At 34.3% G+C, this 17,793-nt stretch overlaps 1 protein-coding gene across 2 annotated transcripts; it reads left to right on the top strand.

Moving 5' to 3' along the window:
* The first annotated feature begins 919 nt into the window (after positions 1-919).
* LOC113510633 (ubiquitin carboxyl-terminal hydrolase 3-like) lies at positions 920-17,771 on the top strand. 2 transcript variants are annotated; one of them, XM_026894102.3, is made up of 10 exons: positions 920-1,170; positions 5,192-5,336; positions 5,574-5,883; positions 6,566-6,922; positions 7,407-7,552; positions 8,044-8,161; positions 8,430-8,561; positions 9,581-9,723; positions 11,357-11,485; positions 12,704-17,771. In XM_026894102.3, the coding sequence occupies exons 1-10, from the start codon at positions 1,080-1,082 to the stop codon at positions 12,864-12,866; spliced, it is 1,734 nt and encodes a 577-aa protein (XP_026749903.2). In that variant the 5' UTR covers positions 920-1,079; the 3' UTR covers positions 12,867-17,771. The 2 variants fall into 2 exon arrangements, with proteins under 2 accessions (XP_026749903.2, XP_052752226.1); XM_052896266.1 differs by having other exon boundaries at positions 964-1,412.
* The last annotated feature ends 22 nt before the right edge of the window (positions 17,772-17,793 follow it).

Raw genomic sequence — 17,793 nt, 5'->3', positions numbered from 1 at the left:
CGGTGATGTTTTAAAAGAAACTGCTGTTCATCCCTCGACATTCCTTAGTCATCTCTTACGGAATGAAAAGGAAGGAAAGAGAAAGAACCGGCAGTCTATACTATGTAGGGACCATAAGAGTGAAATTATACAATAATAAAAAAAAAATATACAAAAACAGGACCGCTTTAAATTTCATGTTCAGTTTATGTTCAGCTTTAACTTGCGACTTCATCCGCGTTACCGACATATGTTTACTAACCAGGATAAAGAGGTGCCTACAACCTCCATTTCATATAGAACGTTTATATCAAATTTCATAGTAATCTGTTAAGAGGCTATAAGATAAACTCTCAATCATAATATTAGGATAGTATCCATTCAAATAATTATGTAATACCATGGTTATCACAGACTTATAACGTAATTATCTCTAGGGTGCATAGTATTTGTATTATGTATAAAAAAGGAGTAAATATAAAAAAAAAAAAATTACTAAATCGTAAAAAAATAGTAGTGGAGTGGTGTTGGTATGTTCGGAAACATTCAATAAATACAAGGCTCCTTGAATAATTCAAGATTCAAAAAAGATCGTTTAATTTTTTAATAAATTGATATTAATTTATATTTCATATATATTAAACCCAACAATCTAGTTAATTTTTTAAAATGAAAAATATATTAAACTTTTGTACTAAATAAAGGAATGAATGAATTGAATACTAAATAAAAAAGTAAGTTAGATTTAGGTTACACCACATTTTTAAAAATAATTAATCTAAACTAAATTAACACTTTAAATAAAAAATTTATATTACATTGAAATCGATGACTACTTCCAAAATGCATGTAGCGTTACGTGTGTATCCGAATTCACTGTAATTGTTTTGTTGATTAGTTTGTTCTCTCGCTCGCACTCATTACTCTATATATGTCGTCTATCTTAACATTCTTAATTCGTATAATTTTAGGGTTCGCTTCAGGAGACACCTTTGAAGTGTATATTGAATTGTGCATTAGTTACAATTAATCATTTATATGAATTAAATCCCATTGAATATTTTTACTAATCATCAAAAAGACTTAACGTATTATGAAGAATGGAATGTGTACATTTGTCAGATAACGTCAAGGTGGAAACCGATTACATCGTTGAGGACAGCACGATCACAAAGAACTTCAACTGTTCAGGTACAATAATATATATTTTATATTGGTATTCCATTCAATTACTTTGATATAAGTCAGTATTTTAAGTATGGGCATTAATTTACATTTGGTTGTGGAGGTTAGTTTATAAAAATCAATACAGTGAGCTATAATAATCAGCTGTTCGATTTGAGGTGCGGGAGGGGGCACGGCAGGGGTGACCGTGACTATCGCCTAATTCTGACGCGTTGCGTTGAAATAATCTCAGTAACATGATTTCAATGGTCTGTTTTTATATTAAATATATTTGCTTAATTATTATGTATTCTATATAACGGCGTTTAATGGAAGTAATTAAAAATCCCTGTGGTTTGATTTAGTTAATTAGGTATTTCCTCGTAGTTTATCCGCAACTATTACCTATCCTTAGTTGTATTAGTATTCTATTCTCAAAGTTCAATTAAAAAGCTAGAAGATTTGTTGGTTGTCCACCAAACAGTATGCTATCCTTTCAGTCTGCCATTATTATCAAAATAATATTCTGATTTTTTTGATAGCTTCTTATATATCAGTGATATAATATCTATGTAATAAAATCTATGTTTATTGTTTATCACTTTGTTGTTTTAATAATTTGTAGAGTGGAAATTTAGTATGTTTACATAACAGATAATAGTATGTATCTAAGTGGTCAAATACTAACATATTAGAACTGTTGAAAAAAAATATTAAAGCTATCAATTGTCTGCAGTACTAGGTATTTTTTTTACTTGTTAATAATGATAATAAATAGTCATTTATGTATATTATTATGATAATGTATTTTAATTATATAATTAATTCAAAACAGGAAGGTGTATATACCTATAAAATTATTTACCAGAATTATATAAACATTAATAATAATATAAAATGACTGGAAGTGTGGAATAATTATTTAAAGTGTATTTAAAGTCTGTATACTACTTATAGCTGTAAATACATTTTCATATAGATATAAATAAAAATATATAAATAAATATGAGTATTATTATTCTTCAACAACAATAAATATAGTGTAATATCAGTCATTATTATGTTTTATTGTAGTATGTTAATAATACAAAGAAAAAAAAATATGTGAAGAAGGAATTACATACTTTTGGCTTAGGTTCATAGTTGTTATATTGCATTGCATCCTTTAAAATTTGTTGAACCTTGCATTTTACTTCTTTGGTTGCGTATTGTATGCAGAATTAATCACATGACTATAATATTTCATAATTTCTGTTTACGTACCTTCCACCTTAGTTTCTAGAAGTGACTGGTGTCTGAAATACAGGCTCGGCCTAGTTTAGATACTAGTAGTATTTTAATCTTAATATTAACCCTTAGAAAACAGATTAATGCAACATATTGTATAATTATATAGGGGAACTTGTTGTACCTAGGACAGTTTTTGTGAAAAATATTTTTTTCTGTAATTTAACATATTTTCATATTTAGAAAGGTAAGTTATTTCAGTATCTATCAGTAAAATGTCATAGATGGATAGTTTATACTAACATGTGTTTAAGATGTTTAAAAAAAATCATAAAAAAGGCCTAGGTATATTCTATGTATTTCAGCCATTACCATGTTATACCTAGAATATATTGAGGATTTGGGGATAAAACATAGATATATAAGAAAATTATTAACTTTTTTCTATCAAAATCATTTTATTAGATCTAGTAAAATATATAAATTGAAAATTCTTAAAGGAACATACATAACATTAATAGTATTTTTTTACATAATAAACTAAATTTTAAATACAATTATTTATCACTTGCTTAATTATAACTTTTGTTACATGATAGACATTAGGACTAGTAGGTATATAGACATTAAAACATAAAATTTAAAGAAATCTAATTTAAATAGGTACCTACGCAGGCCTGCATGCATGTACGCACACATTTACATAGTATACAAATAATCACCTCTGTACAATTCCATTGGAAATTCCGCAGCAGTGGTTAATTTACACAGTCCAATGTGCTTGCTATCATACTCAAGATATTGTTGGCTCTGACACGTACTTTGCGCACCAGGGATGCGCACCTTTTTCGCATCGTGGTATAAAAACAAACACGATGCTCTGCGAACATACCCGACGTGCTACAGAATCATGACAGCCCCATCAACACTGAAAGTGTTTTTATATTGGATACGGAGATTGCTCTAGGAATTTTGAGTATATACGGCCCACAGATTGCACGCGTAGAAAGATGTGACTTATTTAGAGTACCGCGCAAACTTGCATGCTATCAAATTCGCCCTAACCGCCAGTGCCCTCCGCTCACTTTCAATGTCATCATCATCTTTGAGATCAGAGGCTAATTCAAGTCACAAGTATTTTTATGCAACTTAGAATGGCAAACAAGTTGACGGCCCATCTGATGGACAATAATAACTGTCGTCTATAGATGTGCAGATTGTTGTAGTTGTTTCGCTTATGATACCCTCCATGCGTTACCATTCCTGAGGACTCAGGTGTTATTTGTTTCTACCCTGTAAATTCACTGCCATATCTTACCCTTCAAACCGAAATACACTCAAATGTTATTCCTCTGTACCCTGTAAATGCACAGCCATGCAAACACAATTGCTTCATGCTGTACTCTGCGTGTTCTACCGCTTGTACAACGGATTGTGCTCAGAGGAATTATTCAGTATGATGCCTACGGCCACTTTCTATCATCGTACGGCTCGCCATCGACAGGGAGTTCACCCTCATACCTTACAGTCTAAATGGTCGCGTACAATGCGGTTTCAGAGATGTTTTCTCCCACGAACACTCAGGTTATGGAATAAGCTCCCTGCCGAGGTTTTCCCAAGAGACTACAGCATGGGGTTCTTCAAAAGGGGGGTAAAGAGGTTTCTTCAGGGTCGGCAACGCGCGCTTAGTACCTCTGGTAGTGCAGGCGTACATAGGTTACGGTAACCGCTTACCATCAGGTGGGCCGTATGCTTGTTTGCCAACTTTTTTTTTTATACAACTTAGAATGGCAAACAAGCTGACGGCCCACCTGACAGAAAGTGGTAACCGTCGCCTATAGACATGAGCAGTACCATGGACATAACAGAGTATACTGTTTCACCCATGATACCCCCTTGCGTTGCCATTCCTGAGGACTCAGGTGTTATTCCTCTGTACCCAGTAAATTCACGCCATATCCTACCCTTCAAACCGAAACACAGCCATGCAAACACAACTGCTTCACTATTGAAACACGAATGGAACAGAGGTACCCAAGCAATCGACTTTTGTACAAAATCTCCCTCTCACCTCAGTGGCAAACAAGCATACGGCCACTTTTTCGGCCTTAAAACTTTTACCTCATTAACACGATACATATGATCAATAGCAACACTTCCCATTAGATAGTCTGCAGTGGTGTACAGAACACCAAAGGCAATATAATAGTACGGGAACATTTGAAACAAGCTAAGTGGCTTAGGTACACATAGTGCCAAGGTTCAACAGGTTCCTATACTTAAGTAAGGTACAAGTTAATATTATTATTATTATTAACACAAACAGTAAGTTGTAAGTAATATTAAATAGGGAATAAAATTTCATATTTTTTGCAACTTAGTACCTGTACAGAACACATTTTACTGAACTAGGTGTTGTCTTGTGGAAGTCCGTATTTATTTACTGATTATTTGATTAGAATTATTTTGTTTAATTCTGCCACCATTAGTGTGTGCTACGAAAACGTGTATGAACGAAATGGCAGTCTGAGATTGATAGCTAATATGGAAAGTTGTGAAATTTGTGGTAGCAATAGTGGTGGTCAATTTTCGAGTCTTAGAAAAATGGTAGCTGAACTAAATAATTCTAATTAAATAGCCAGTTCTGACTCAGGAAATTAAAAAGGATATATTTAAGTGTGGATATATTACTATTAATTTTATTTTAAGATAAATTGATGCTAAAAATACTTCTACACATTGTTTGTCACCTGTTTAGAGGCATAACATAACAAATTTTCAATGATTAAAATAAATACCTATATAAAATTCTATTCAACAGAATGTGCTATAAAAGAACAAAATTGGTTGTGTCTGCAATGTGGAGTTGTGAATTGCGGCCGCTACGTCAATGGCCATGCAAAGCTGCATGCAGAGACCACAGACCATCAGCTCTGTATGAGTTGTGATGTTTATTCTGTTTACTGGTAGGTGTAAATATTTATAAGTCGATGTTTTGTTAACTATGTCTTTTTCTTTTAATCTTTTTTTTTAAACTGTAGTTCACTCCTTTTTTTTATAAAAATGAAGTTGCAGCTACAAGACCATCACTACTTGATATAATTATTTTATACTAGCTTTTTGTCTGCTACTTTGTGCGCCTAGATTTAATTGAATTAAAATAATTTACTATTTATAATATTGTTTCTTTGTTATATTCTCAGCTACAAATGTGACGATTATGTTTCAAATGATACGGAACAGCAAACATTAGATAAAATAAGACAAAGTATTATGCAAACTAAGAGAGATAACAACGACATTGATACAAATAGTAATATCGAAGAGAATAGTAAAGATGGTAGCGAAGATTCAGCAACTCCCAGTGAGAAGCTTTCACGTTCTCCTAATAGTATCAAAGATGAAAGTAGACCGCTGGACACAACTCCAAATAGTTCATGTGGTGATATACCTAATATCTTAGCTAATACATCACAGGAAATCAGTGAAAGTAAATCATCAAAAAATACAAAGGTAAGTTTATGTTAATTTCATTTTCTTTAGGCTTTATATCAATCAGTTATATATAATTTTTTAAAAATAATTGACATTTCTTCAATGTTTCTGATTGATTAGTTACTTGTCTGTTTGCTCAAAACTGAACATTGTTTCACAGCAGAAATAGATAAGACGCTGTAATGAGCAGTAATAATACTGCTTATTAATATCAATTAAATAATATAACGTAAAATATTAAATAATAACAAAATGAAATAAGATATTATACACGTATTATTTATGAGTATAAAATTATCTTTTGCTATAGTGACAATGGCTAGTGTTATTTGTTTTCAAGAATCCTTAAATATTTTACTTTGGGCATCCCATAAGAGGATTTTTTTTGATGGATGAAAATGATATGGTAACCCCACCTGTGCTAACGGGATACGCTGGCGGAGCACCAGTGAAGAGTGATAGATGAGAATGAAAACAGGCCAGTTAGCCCATCATGATGAATTCATCAGGAATTAACCATGATAGTTTCCAGGGAGAACCTGTCGAGAGAAGCGAGGAGGTCGACCTGGTTGGCTATATTGCTAGCAATGCGATTCTCAGTTTCCGTTACTAACAATCCCTTTCCACCCTCCCATAAGAGGAGGATGTAGGCTATTATTATCATATTAGCTAATCTTATGATTGTAAACTTGCGTTACAGAGTTCAGATGATCCTGTGCGTAGTTTAAGACCGCGCTCTCGTAAACGATCACATTCAGAAGAAAGCAACTCGGCAGAGTACAACACATCTCACACAACTAGAAATAAGGAAAAGAAAGTGTCCCCATGTAATGGAAAAAGTCAAAGAGAGAAGAAAGTTGTAGGTTTAAAAAATTTAGGCAATACATGTTTCATGAATGCTGTGCTGCAGAGTTTGAATAATATTCAAGAGTTTAGTTGCTACTTCAGTCAGCTGCCTTCACTGGAGACGAAGACGAACGGCCGCAAGGTGTATCACTCGAGAAGTTACACGCGGCAGGAAATGCATGATGTCCTCATGGCTGAGGAGTTGAGGAAGGTTGGTATTGTAATCTTTTGGCTTATTAAAAATGCCTTTGAAATGGGTGTGAATCAGTGTCCTAAGCTTCGTATCGCCCAAGCTAAGTATATCGTCTGAATAAACAAAATATATTACTCTTGTTTCACATATGAAGATGGTAGGAACTTTGAAATCAGTGACCTATTAGTGTAATTGCAATTTTGTATTGTATGAATGCCGTGTGGCCCGGCATAGAATAGGCCACCCCTTCCTATTCCGTGGGTGACGTAAGGGCGAGGGAAGGGGAGGGAGCGTCCCTCTTAAAACATCTCTAAAGCCTAACTGCAGCTGTCAATCTGCTTGCCAAGCGTGCCAACTAATTGGTAAGCCCCCCAAGGGGAGGCATATGTTCAGCAGTGGACAGTTAAAGGCTGATATGACGATGATGATGATTGTGTAAATGGTGCTTTACATAGTTTTTTTTTTATGTGCAGTAACATTGTTATTATCATTTGAATTCCAGGTATTAATAAATCTAAACAGTGGTTGCGGTTCTAAAGCAGCCATATCACCAGAGTGTTTGTTCCTGGTTATATGGAAAGTGGTGCCCAGGTTCCGCGGCTACCAACAGCAGGATGCACATGAATTTTTACGTTATATGCTCGATAGGTAATGTTACTAAATATTTTCCATAAATATTGCATAATTTAGATGTAACGTATAGAGTACTCTTAGTTTGGGAGTTTACGACATATTTCATTGATGCGACATATACCTATGATGAATCGAATATTGATATTTTGTAGACTTTTTTATGCAACTTAGAAAGGTTAAACAAGCTGACGGTTCACAGTCCACCCAGCCTCTCTACCTATGACTGTGATTGCCTGGAATGGAATGCTACTCCAGAATATTTTTTCTTCATCTAAAATTGATAGTTTAACTGCGCTGCATATTCTCGCTTCAATTCTCTAACTGTATCGGTTACTTTGGTTCATCTAAATTGAGTTAGTTTATAACATTGTGGCACTTTAAAGGTTAAAGTATTTGGGATGGAAAATGATATAACTTTATCAATCTGTTGATCCGATGAATATATCCTGATCTTTTATATAAAGTCGGGGGTAAAGACAAGTATTATATATATATTTTTTATATAGATTACACACGGAGCTACTGCAGCTTCTGCCGCCAGATCGCGGGGAAAGCGAATTCGTTTCTAGAACGCCAGCTGCGTCCATTGTGACAGCAGTGTTTGGTGGTACACTGCAAAGCGAGGTAAATTTTATTTTTTGTTTGGAGAAAGATTAAAGAATGATTCAATCTTATACTCCTATAAAGAATCAATAAGTAGCCATTATAAAAAACAAGAAGTGACCTCACATTCAAATTTATGAATATTTTTTCTTTGTTTTTTTTTATTCTTTCTAAAGTAACCAAGCTCTCTGAATATCAACTCTGTATAGGTAATGCTGAACAAGAATCGTAGAGATAGAGATATACTTGTTCAGCTGATGAAAATAATGATCTATTTATTTACCTACAGGTGCGGTGCCTAGCATGCGGTGCAGAGAGTAAGAAGTTCGACCCGTTTTTGGACCTCTCTCTAGAGTTGCCAGAGTCGGGCCGTCACGAGGCGCCTGTCGCTCTCGCCGATTGCCTCGCCAGCTTCGTGCAGGTTAGGCTTTTAGTACTGCAAAATTTTTTAACAACTATATGTGTAAGCGACTCTGTAAACACGATTGTTTTTTCTCTCTTACTGACTACCTGGCGCCCTCGTATAAATTTTTGATGACATCCCTCTCTCTTGACGTAAGACGGTCACTTACTCTTTACTGTAGCGGAACTTCTGTGGCGATCCTTCTTTGACATGGGTGCCTTTTTAAGGCCGGTTCTGTCTGAACACTATCACTACTTATTTGTTAAGAATAATCTTGCAATAATAAATAATATAAGATTTTATATCACAAAAATTAATTGAATGTATGAAATTAATAACGGATCAACATAGAAGTGAAAATATACCAGACAATTTACCAGAGGGAGATTTTGTACGAAAGTCGTTTGTGACGAATGGGACAGAGGCACCTAGGTCTCTGTCCCACTTGTATTTCTGCCGTGAAGCAGTTGTGTTTGCATAGTTGTGTTTCGGTTTAAAGGGTGGGATATGACAGTAAATTTACAGGGTGCAGAGGAATAACACCTAAGTCCGGAATGGCAACGCATGGAGGGTATCATGGGCGAAACAGTATACTCTGTTATGTCCATGGTACTGGTCATATTTATAGGCGACGGTTAACACTTTCCATTAGATGGGCCGTAAGCTTGTTTGCCATTCTAAATTGCATAAAAAAAATTAAGGTGTGACACTTGAACTCAAATTTAAAATCTATAAGTATTTCACAAATCTACATAAGACTAAAGATGTTTTCATTCCATTCATAGAAAAATCCAGGTAGTGAAATTACTTTGTAGAATGTCTTCAGCATTCTTAGTTCCTGCATTGACCCTACAATACGTTACATAGTGACATAACCATATCTCTAGACGATGGTAACCATAATAAACTAAATATAAATGTTCTTTATTGCGCTTGTAAAAAATATATGTGATTGCTTTAACAATATGTTAGCAAATGTGCACTTACCTCTAAAAGAGTTTTGTTCCAGCCAATCTAATTATTATTCTGTTTACTAGGTCGAGGAGTTAGCAGACACTGAGCGGTATTTCTGCAGTAGCTGTAAGTGTAAACAGAAATCAACTAAGCAGTTTTGGATCCGCAGACTACCAAATGTGTTATGTTTGCATCTCAAGAGATTCCGGTGGCACAATTATTTCAGGTACATCTTGACACTTATTTATATGTATTATCACATTAAATTGTCTACGAGTTAGAAATAAATGCCTTCTATGTAAGAAGAATTATTTTCCATCATTCATACATTCAATCTTCTATCCATTATCTTTTTATCTATTTTTTACTATTAATAATAATAATTCCTAAACTGGGTTGACGTCAGGCAGAGGTGGTCGGTCGTAAAACTATAAGCCAAATCTTTTTGTAATATGGATAAAAAACATATTACGCCTCAACGACTATCAAAACGTTTATTATATCTAGATAGAAAAAACCTCAAAATAATGATAGGGGCAATAACGGGCCATTGTCCATTAAACAAACATTTATACACAATAGGAGCCACAGACAGCCCTCTATGTCGAGGCTGTTTCGACGCCGAAGAAACGGCTGCTCACGTAATCCTGGAATGTGAGGCTGTGGCCCATCAACGTTTAGAAATCCTCGGAACGGTGAGGTCGCTCCGTGAGGCTTGTGAAGAATCCAGGAAGCTTCTACGCTTCTGGGCGGAGCTAGGTTGGCTGTACTAGCCACGACTCATACGCACAATGGCCCAAATGAGAGGCTAAGCGCGGAAAATAGTCTTTTTTCACATTCACAACATATTACGCCGACCCCAAATAATAATTGGGATAAGGGTATGAAGATGATGAATAGTAATAATGACCAATGCTTCTTAGTATTTCACAAACGAGCAACTGCATCATGACCTAAAATTGGAACTGTTGGACAGGAAATATTACAACACACAATTCTGCAAGGAGAGAATAACAAAACACCCTAACAGATTGACGAGAGACCTTATGGACGTAAATCACACAACTCGCAGACTGAAACTGAAATGCTGAGGCATTTGCGTTTCAGCCATTAAAGTAAATATCCAACATACCATTTATTGTCCCAGCGAGGAGACAGATCGTAGTATAAATAAAGACATTTTATATTTACTATTAGAGTCCCACGATTAAACACGTTCTCACGGTTCTCGAATTAATAGATGAGAATGGAATAATAATCCCACTAGCGCATATGATATACGCTGGTAGGGCACTCGTGAGGATAAAAGCAAGTTAGCCCATCGTGATGAATTCCATAAGAATTAACCATGATTGTTAACTGCAATGGTCGACTTTTTATGGTATATTACTAACAATAGGGTTGTTATACAAAATCGTTAACAATCCTTTTCTACCGAAAGGTTAGGTTTTTTTTAATGGCTGATGATGAAATGGTAACTGCGCTATCGGTATACACTGGCGGCGCACCAGTGAGGGATGATAGATGAAAATGAAAGTGCAGTTCAGTTAGCTCATCGTGATAAATTTCTCTAGAACTAACCTATATGGTTTCCAGAGGGAACCGCGTGGAGGTCGATCTGATAGTGTTTTGCTGGCAATGGGTCAGTTAGACTCCATTACTACCCCACCGGTTAGGTTAGCCTCTAAAAGGGCGCATTATGAATTCTCAAATATCTTTTTTCGTATAACCGAAAGCAGAGATTCGCTTGCATCCTGGGTGGGCTCATGGTGCCCTTAGCGTCTATGCACATGACGAAGACGTAAAGCGTTTCATGCGTATAAACGTTTATATTAATGAGGCGTCATGGCTGGTTGCAGAACCAAGGTGGACACTCGCATCTCGTTCCCGCTGCGTGCGCTGGACGTGTCCGCGTTCGCGGCGGGCGGCGCCTCCCGAGCAAACCGTCTGTACGACCTCGCCGCCGTCATCGTGCACCACGGCTCCGGGTAAGATATTTACTGAGAGCAATTAATATAATGTGGTTCCGGCATAAAATAGGCCACCCGTTCCTTTCCCGTGGGTGTCGTAAGAGACGATTAAAGCAGGATGAGGGATGGGCAGCAGCGTCCCTCTTAAAACATCTCTAAAGCCTAACTGTGGTTGGTAATCCGTCTGCCAAGTATGACAACTACTGGCAAAACCTCTCAAGGGGGAAGCTTGTGTTCAGCTGTGGATATTTAAAGGCTTATATCATGATGAATAAATACAGGAAATAAGCATTTATACTTATACTACATTAGTTAGTAGTAAATGCATTGCCTACTTAATTTTCTGCTTGCCTCATGGTTGATTGGTAAAAAACGCCATTAGGTGTTTTTTTTTATGGATGATTAATGGAATGTTAACCCCGCCTGCGCTATCGGTATACGCTGGCGGGGCACCAGTGAGGGGTGATAGGTGAATAATGAAAAAAGGCAGATCAGTCAGCCCATCGTGATGAATACACATGGAACTCAGCACGATGGTTTCCAGGGGGAACCGCGCGGAGGTCGACCTGACAGGCTACCAGTGCGGGCTACCAGTCCTATTGCTAGCAATGGGACTGGTAGCCCGCATTTTTTTTTTTTAATTTTATTTATTCATAAACAAAAATTTGTAATTACTAACGATCCCTTCCCCGCCGCCATTAGGTGTTAACTCCGCCATATGTATACTTACTAATATAATTGTACATTGAAGTTTAAATAAATTAATATATTAAATGCTTAATTCTTCAATGACAATGAGACCAAAGTGAAAAATACTGTTAACATGCATAATTTATCCGTGATGATGAGGCTTGTGACGAATGAATTACGAATGTTATTTTTACTAAAATGACCACAGTCTTCGAATGACTCTGGCTGCCTACTTATTTTTATTGGAAAGGAGTTTTAGACTCAAACGTCTTTATAAAAGTCTCGAATAATAAATATATTTAGTTATTATTAGACATGTCTATGGTAATAAAAAAGAAGAGGTTTTTAAGACGTAGTATACCTTTGGTTAGATTTATTTGTTTATGGTGGTCAGGGTATTTAAAAAAGAAATTAAATATGTGTAATAATAATATTCTTCATTATAAATATGCTATCCTAGTATACACAATAAAAATACTATTTTGTTTGGCACTAGATGGCGCAGTATATATATAGCCATTGGTATTTCTTATTTATGTCATACAGAGCCGGATCCGGTCACTACACGGCGTTCGCGATCAACGAGGACCAGTGGTTTCATTTCAACGACCAGACGGTGCGCGCGGCGGAGGCGGCGGCGGTGGCGGCGTGCAAGCCCTACATCCTGTTCTACATCCGGCGCGAGCCCTCGTTACCCGCCGCCTCGTGACGCCCGCGTCGGGCCCGCCGTATGGCTGCACGCTGCGTCTGCGCCTGCACCCGGACTACGCTCTAGTAAGGCTTAGTACGTACCGCGGTTACATGCCGGTGGTTTGGGACTAGCTGGAAACGCGAAAATACAAATCCTGTGTTTCTTGTTAGTCTGTAGTATTTAGCGGTTTTCGTAGTTAGTCATCACCACAGACATAGATGGGGGTAGATGGCAAATGTACCTAATTGGTAAATGAAAGCTAAATGTACCAGCTATAAGGATATTGTAGAAGTACTAATTAAAGCAAAAACAACATTATTTCAATGTCATAAAGGTGCTTCAAGTTAAATAATATTTTCTGATCGACATATTAATTCTATGTCTGTGGTTGTCATAAAGAATTTTTAACAGCGACATGTTATCATGGATTTGGTTGCTGATAAAATATAGAAAACGTAAGCAATGTCACCGCTAACATCCATTTAGTATCGCAATATACGATATATAAAAAACAACCGTTCATTGATCTGCTGGAAAGAAATAAAATTAATTACTGATGAAAACTGCTAGTTCCTACGTGCGTCTCTATAGACAGTCGAATTTTCTCTATAGACATTTTTGGCAGTTCAGAACCATCTGTGTTTAATCGCAGTGCGTGCTAAGTTCAAGTCCCACCTCACAGGGCTACCGCTCGTGCCAGGTTTTGTCCCAGTTCATATAGATTGGGATGTGTCTGGGCCCATACCTTGAATCCTTTTTAGGGTGAGTAACCAAGACCGTGCAGATGTTCTGTAACAGCTTAAAAACAAAAATTACTTAATTGAATATATTATAGTATTGCAGTGAGAGAACATTATTAGTTAATACTCACCTTTAGGAAAATGAAAGTATATCATGAATGATTGAAAAATTCATTAAATAAATATTCAATGTTTGAAAATTATGTTCGTAAGAAAACATTCTGGTGTTAAGATAATTTACAAATGAATATTGTCAATGTCAGAGGAAATTACAGTTTGGTTGTCGATCGTAGTGTACGGGGCGGCGACGGTATCTGTCGATCGGTACCTTTGTCATATATGTTTATGATACTACATTGAGCAAGGGTCTCCAGAACTTTTGAGAGTGACAGTGTTTCATGTGATACGTATTTAACACCCCTTAATTTTGGGGTTATAGTAGCCATATAGGCTTTCAGGATTATATAGATAGAGCATGGAGTCTTATTTATTATCTCTTATTATTATTATCTATTTATTTATCTCTTATATATTTTGCTTTTATTTTGTATATGCATTCTTTCATCTCTTTTTACTGTGTATGTCTGCTTTTGTGTCCTTAAGTTATGTATATATATTATTAAATCAGCTTTTTTCGAATCATTTGTTTGCTACTTTATAATCTAAGTACTAAATAATCTAAGTAGTATATGGGTTATATGGTATAGGTTATATTTTTTTCAAACTATTTAAAAAAAAATCAATTGTAAATTAGTCTAGATATTTTTTTATCTGATTTCAGATCCGAGGTCCCATAGAAATTTCATCAAAATCGATTCAGTAGTTGAGTTTTTGAATCAAAACCGGTTTTGCTACAATTTAAGTGTTTGTTTTTTTTTTTTGTGAAGTCCATGAAATGCTAGAATAAAAAGTTTCTTTTTTATTAAGACTTAATGTATAGGTTATAGGTATTATTATTATCATCGAATGATTTAGATATAAAGATTTGCCAAGATTGTGTCAAGTATCGAGTAAAGTTTGTCTTGCCATAATTCATGATATACGGAATTGAATCGTAGATGAAAGGTAGAAGAAGCATGAAAGTAGAATAAATGCTGTAAAGATGAGAGCTCTGGGAAACATGTGTGGTATTACACAAAAAGAGAGTGAGAATTAATGTGATTAGAGAGAAGTGTGGATTGAAAGACGATGTAGTGACAAAAATTGAAAACGGCGAAAAATATTGCGTTGGTTTGGCCATTTGGAGATAATGAATGAAAGAAGCCTTACGAAAAAGATTTATCAAACACGAATGAACGGTGATGTCGGTAAGGGTCAACCTAGAGGAACGTATGTCGACCAAATAAGCGATGTGCTGAAAGAGGGCTGAATTAAAAGTACCTGTAACTGGCGAGCGTGTATGAAAAGATTGATGAATATGTAAGTAGCGAAAGAGGTGTGTTTCAATTGAAGCATTTAGCGTTCCATTGTTTTTGGCTACCCTAATAGGGAGTCGGGTGTGACAGATATGTATGTATGTGTCAAGTATAAAATAAAAAAAATCCCACGATAGTTTTTATCGGGCAGGTTATTTTTGGCAGTTTATGAAAAATACCTGATACGCAGATGTGAGCAACACATGTAAAAAAAAGAACTATAAATTGCAACATTGCTAATATTAAAAAAAAACATCGTTTCTTTGTCCTAGTTTGTCATTTTATATACGAGTACACTCTATAAATTGTAGTTTCCTCTGTCTTTGCGAATATCATTCATTTAAAACACAACATAGACCTTGTTTGTCAGAAGGCAATTGATACAAACAGATCGTGGTATACATTTGAGTTCGCATAAAATTGCTTTTCGTTTGCCTATAGAAATTTTTTTACATTGATTAACTAGGAAATATCCTCTGTTGTAAATATGAAATATGTAATTTTATATGACAAAGGACATGGCCAGTATTTCTATATAGAACCTTTTAAATCATGGCAAAATTTGAATATTCAGCTAATCATAAAGTAAATGATGGCCTTATTTTGTCTAATTGTAGGGCATACAGACCACTATGCAGTCATTATATGTCGTGTTATATTTATTTTGCTTTCATATTTGCTTCATCTTTTTACACTTTTAAATCCGACAACAGATAATCCTTGAAGTGAAATTTATTTACTTTTAAAATTGCATTTTTCAACATATTTGTGTTGTCAAATGTTTACACAAATAGAATTTCCGCATACGTTTCAAGTTTTCAGAATAGGCATAAACTTATTATTTTTTTAATATTATGTCAAAAGACACAGTTGAAAGTCTAAGTAAAAAGTAAATGGTTTAAGAAAAAAAAAACATGTGCGCCATCCATTCATTTTACATAGAGTATATAATTGTGAATGTAAAAAAAGTATTAAGTATCTAAATACTGAATTTGAGTGTTCATAAGAAAACCAATAAACTGGTTTGTGATTGCCTTGTTTCATGACTGTCATTTTTAATCCAATATACTTTAAATCAATATATAAATGTTGTTGGTGCGTGCGTATACTTATAATTGTACAAAATGTTATTCGAGTTATCCGTGAATTTATAAATTCATTTTGCATTTATTTCCAACATATTCACTGTGTACTTTATACTCGTACATACTGTTGGGTGTCTTGTATCATTGGAAGGGTTGTACTGTTTTTAATACAATACTATGTGTAACGAAGTTAGTCGTCGTTAAGTTTGAAAGGTCCTGACATAATATGGATTCCAGTACAATATGCTTATTTTATATAAAGTATAAAGTACAATATATTGTGAATAGCTTTTGCAATATATTATTATAATCATGTTTGTATAAAACGAAATATATAGTATCTATATAATTTATATTTGACGTGAATGTACCTAACGTAATTGGCACATATCTCTGTTACAGTATATAACTCAATAAATATTAAGATTATTCAATATGCATGTATAAAATCAGTTTTTGTAAATCTGTACGTACAGATATAAATAGACAGCGTATGTTATTTTTCCATAAATATCTAAAGAAAAATTATTACGCCTATTTGGATTTCGTCTAAATAATTTGGTTTTCCGATAAGAAATTTATATATCCGATATCAATATATAATAGATTAGATGATATGTTAAATTATAGACAAAAGTTGGCTGTTAGTTAATAGCTCTTATAAATAAAGAGAAAATAAACGGTACGTTTAACATTTTAATAAATTGACTTAAATAATCTACTTAAATCTGTATCAGTGAAATAAATTGTATTTTTTATCAATATATTAAAAATTTAAACATGTAGATATTCTAAATAAATCAAAGGTATCTTCTGACAATTTGTATTAAAAATATTTCAGTTATGCATTACAGTTATTAGTCTATATTCTAGACATTGTATCTAATTATTTTGACATTCTTTTTTTTTTTAATAAAAGTGGTGATCTTTATAGCAACATGGCTTAAACAGATCTCAAAGGTCAGGTTGCAGTTCTGACCTTATTGTCATAATGAAATAAATATTATTTTTACATGATAATAGTTCTCCAAAACTAAATTGTATATTACAAATTTATCTATGATTGTAAAACATAAACTTTCAAGTAAATCTATCTTTGAATTGTTGAGTATTGTCCACGATTGGATATATCTTCGTGCAGAACTGTTTGCCTTCATTGACAGATTTTTAAATATTAAATATTAAGTAAAAATAAATAATGAATACTCATATAAAAATAGTTTGCAGACGTTGACAAGTCATATAATATGTAGATTTGAGCTTATTCAAATAAGCAATATGAAATTCAATTTCAAATGTACTTCATGTATTTATATAATGTGTGATATGAGTTATTGTAATGCGGTGCGTTTGAATACAATTATAATAGATAGGGTTAACAGTAGAGGAGTGAATATAACTTCTGACAAGTTCATAATTGCATGTATATTTTACATTCCTATAACGAATTATGGGTTTTCTATGAATTTATTTTTTACAACATTCTAAACTATGCGATACGAGACACCAGTTATGTCTAAACAAATGTGATAGTATAAATCATGTAAATAATGATGATTGAATTGTGTCGTATTTTCTTTTTTTAAGTACCTAATTTGAATAGCTGGTTTATTTTGTGTAAGTACTTCAATTACTGGAAGTTGATAGTGATTGAATTTAATAAATTCGCCAATACAAATACCATACATGTAGTTTTATTTATATT

Source organism: Galleria mellonella, unplaced genomic scaffold (assembly GCF_026898425.1).
Source record: "Galleria mellonella isolate WM207_F2 unplaced genomic scaffold, CSIRO_AGI_GalMel_v1 utg32, whole genome shotgun sequence".
Classification (NCBI taxonomy): domain Eukaryota; kingdom Metazoa; phylum Arthropoda; class Insecta; order Lepidoptera; family Pyralidae; genus Galleria; species Galleria mellonella.
The sequence above is the reverse complement of the archived record's forward strand: the minus strand, read 5'-3'. Positions and strand labels throughout refer to the sequence as shown.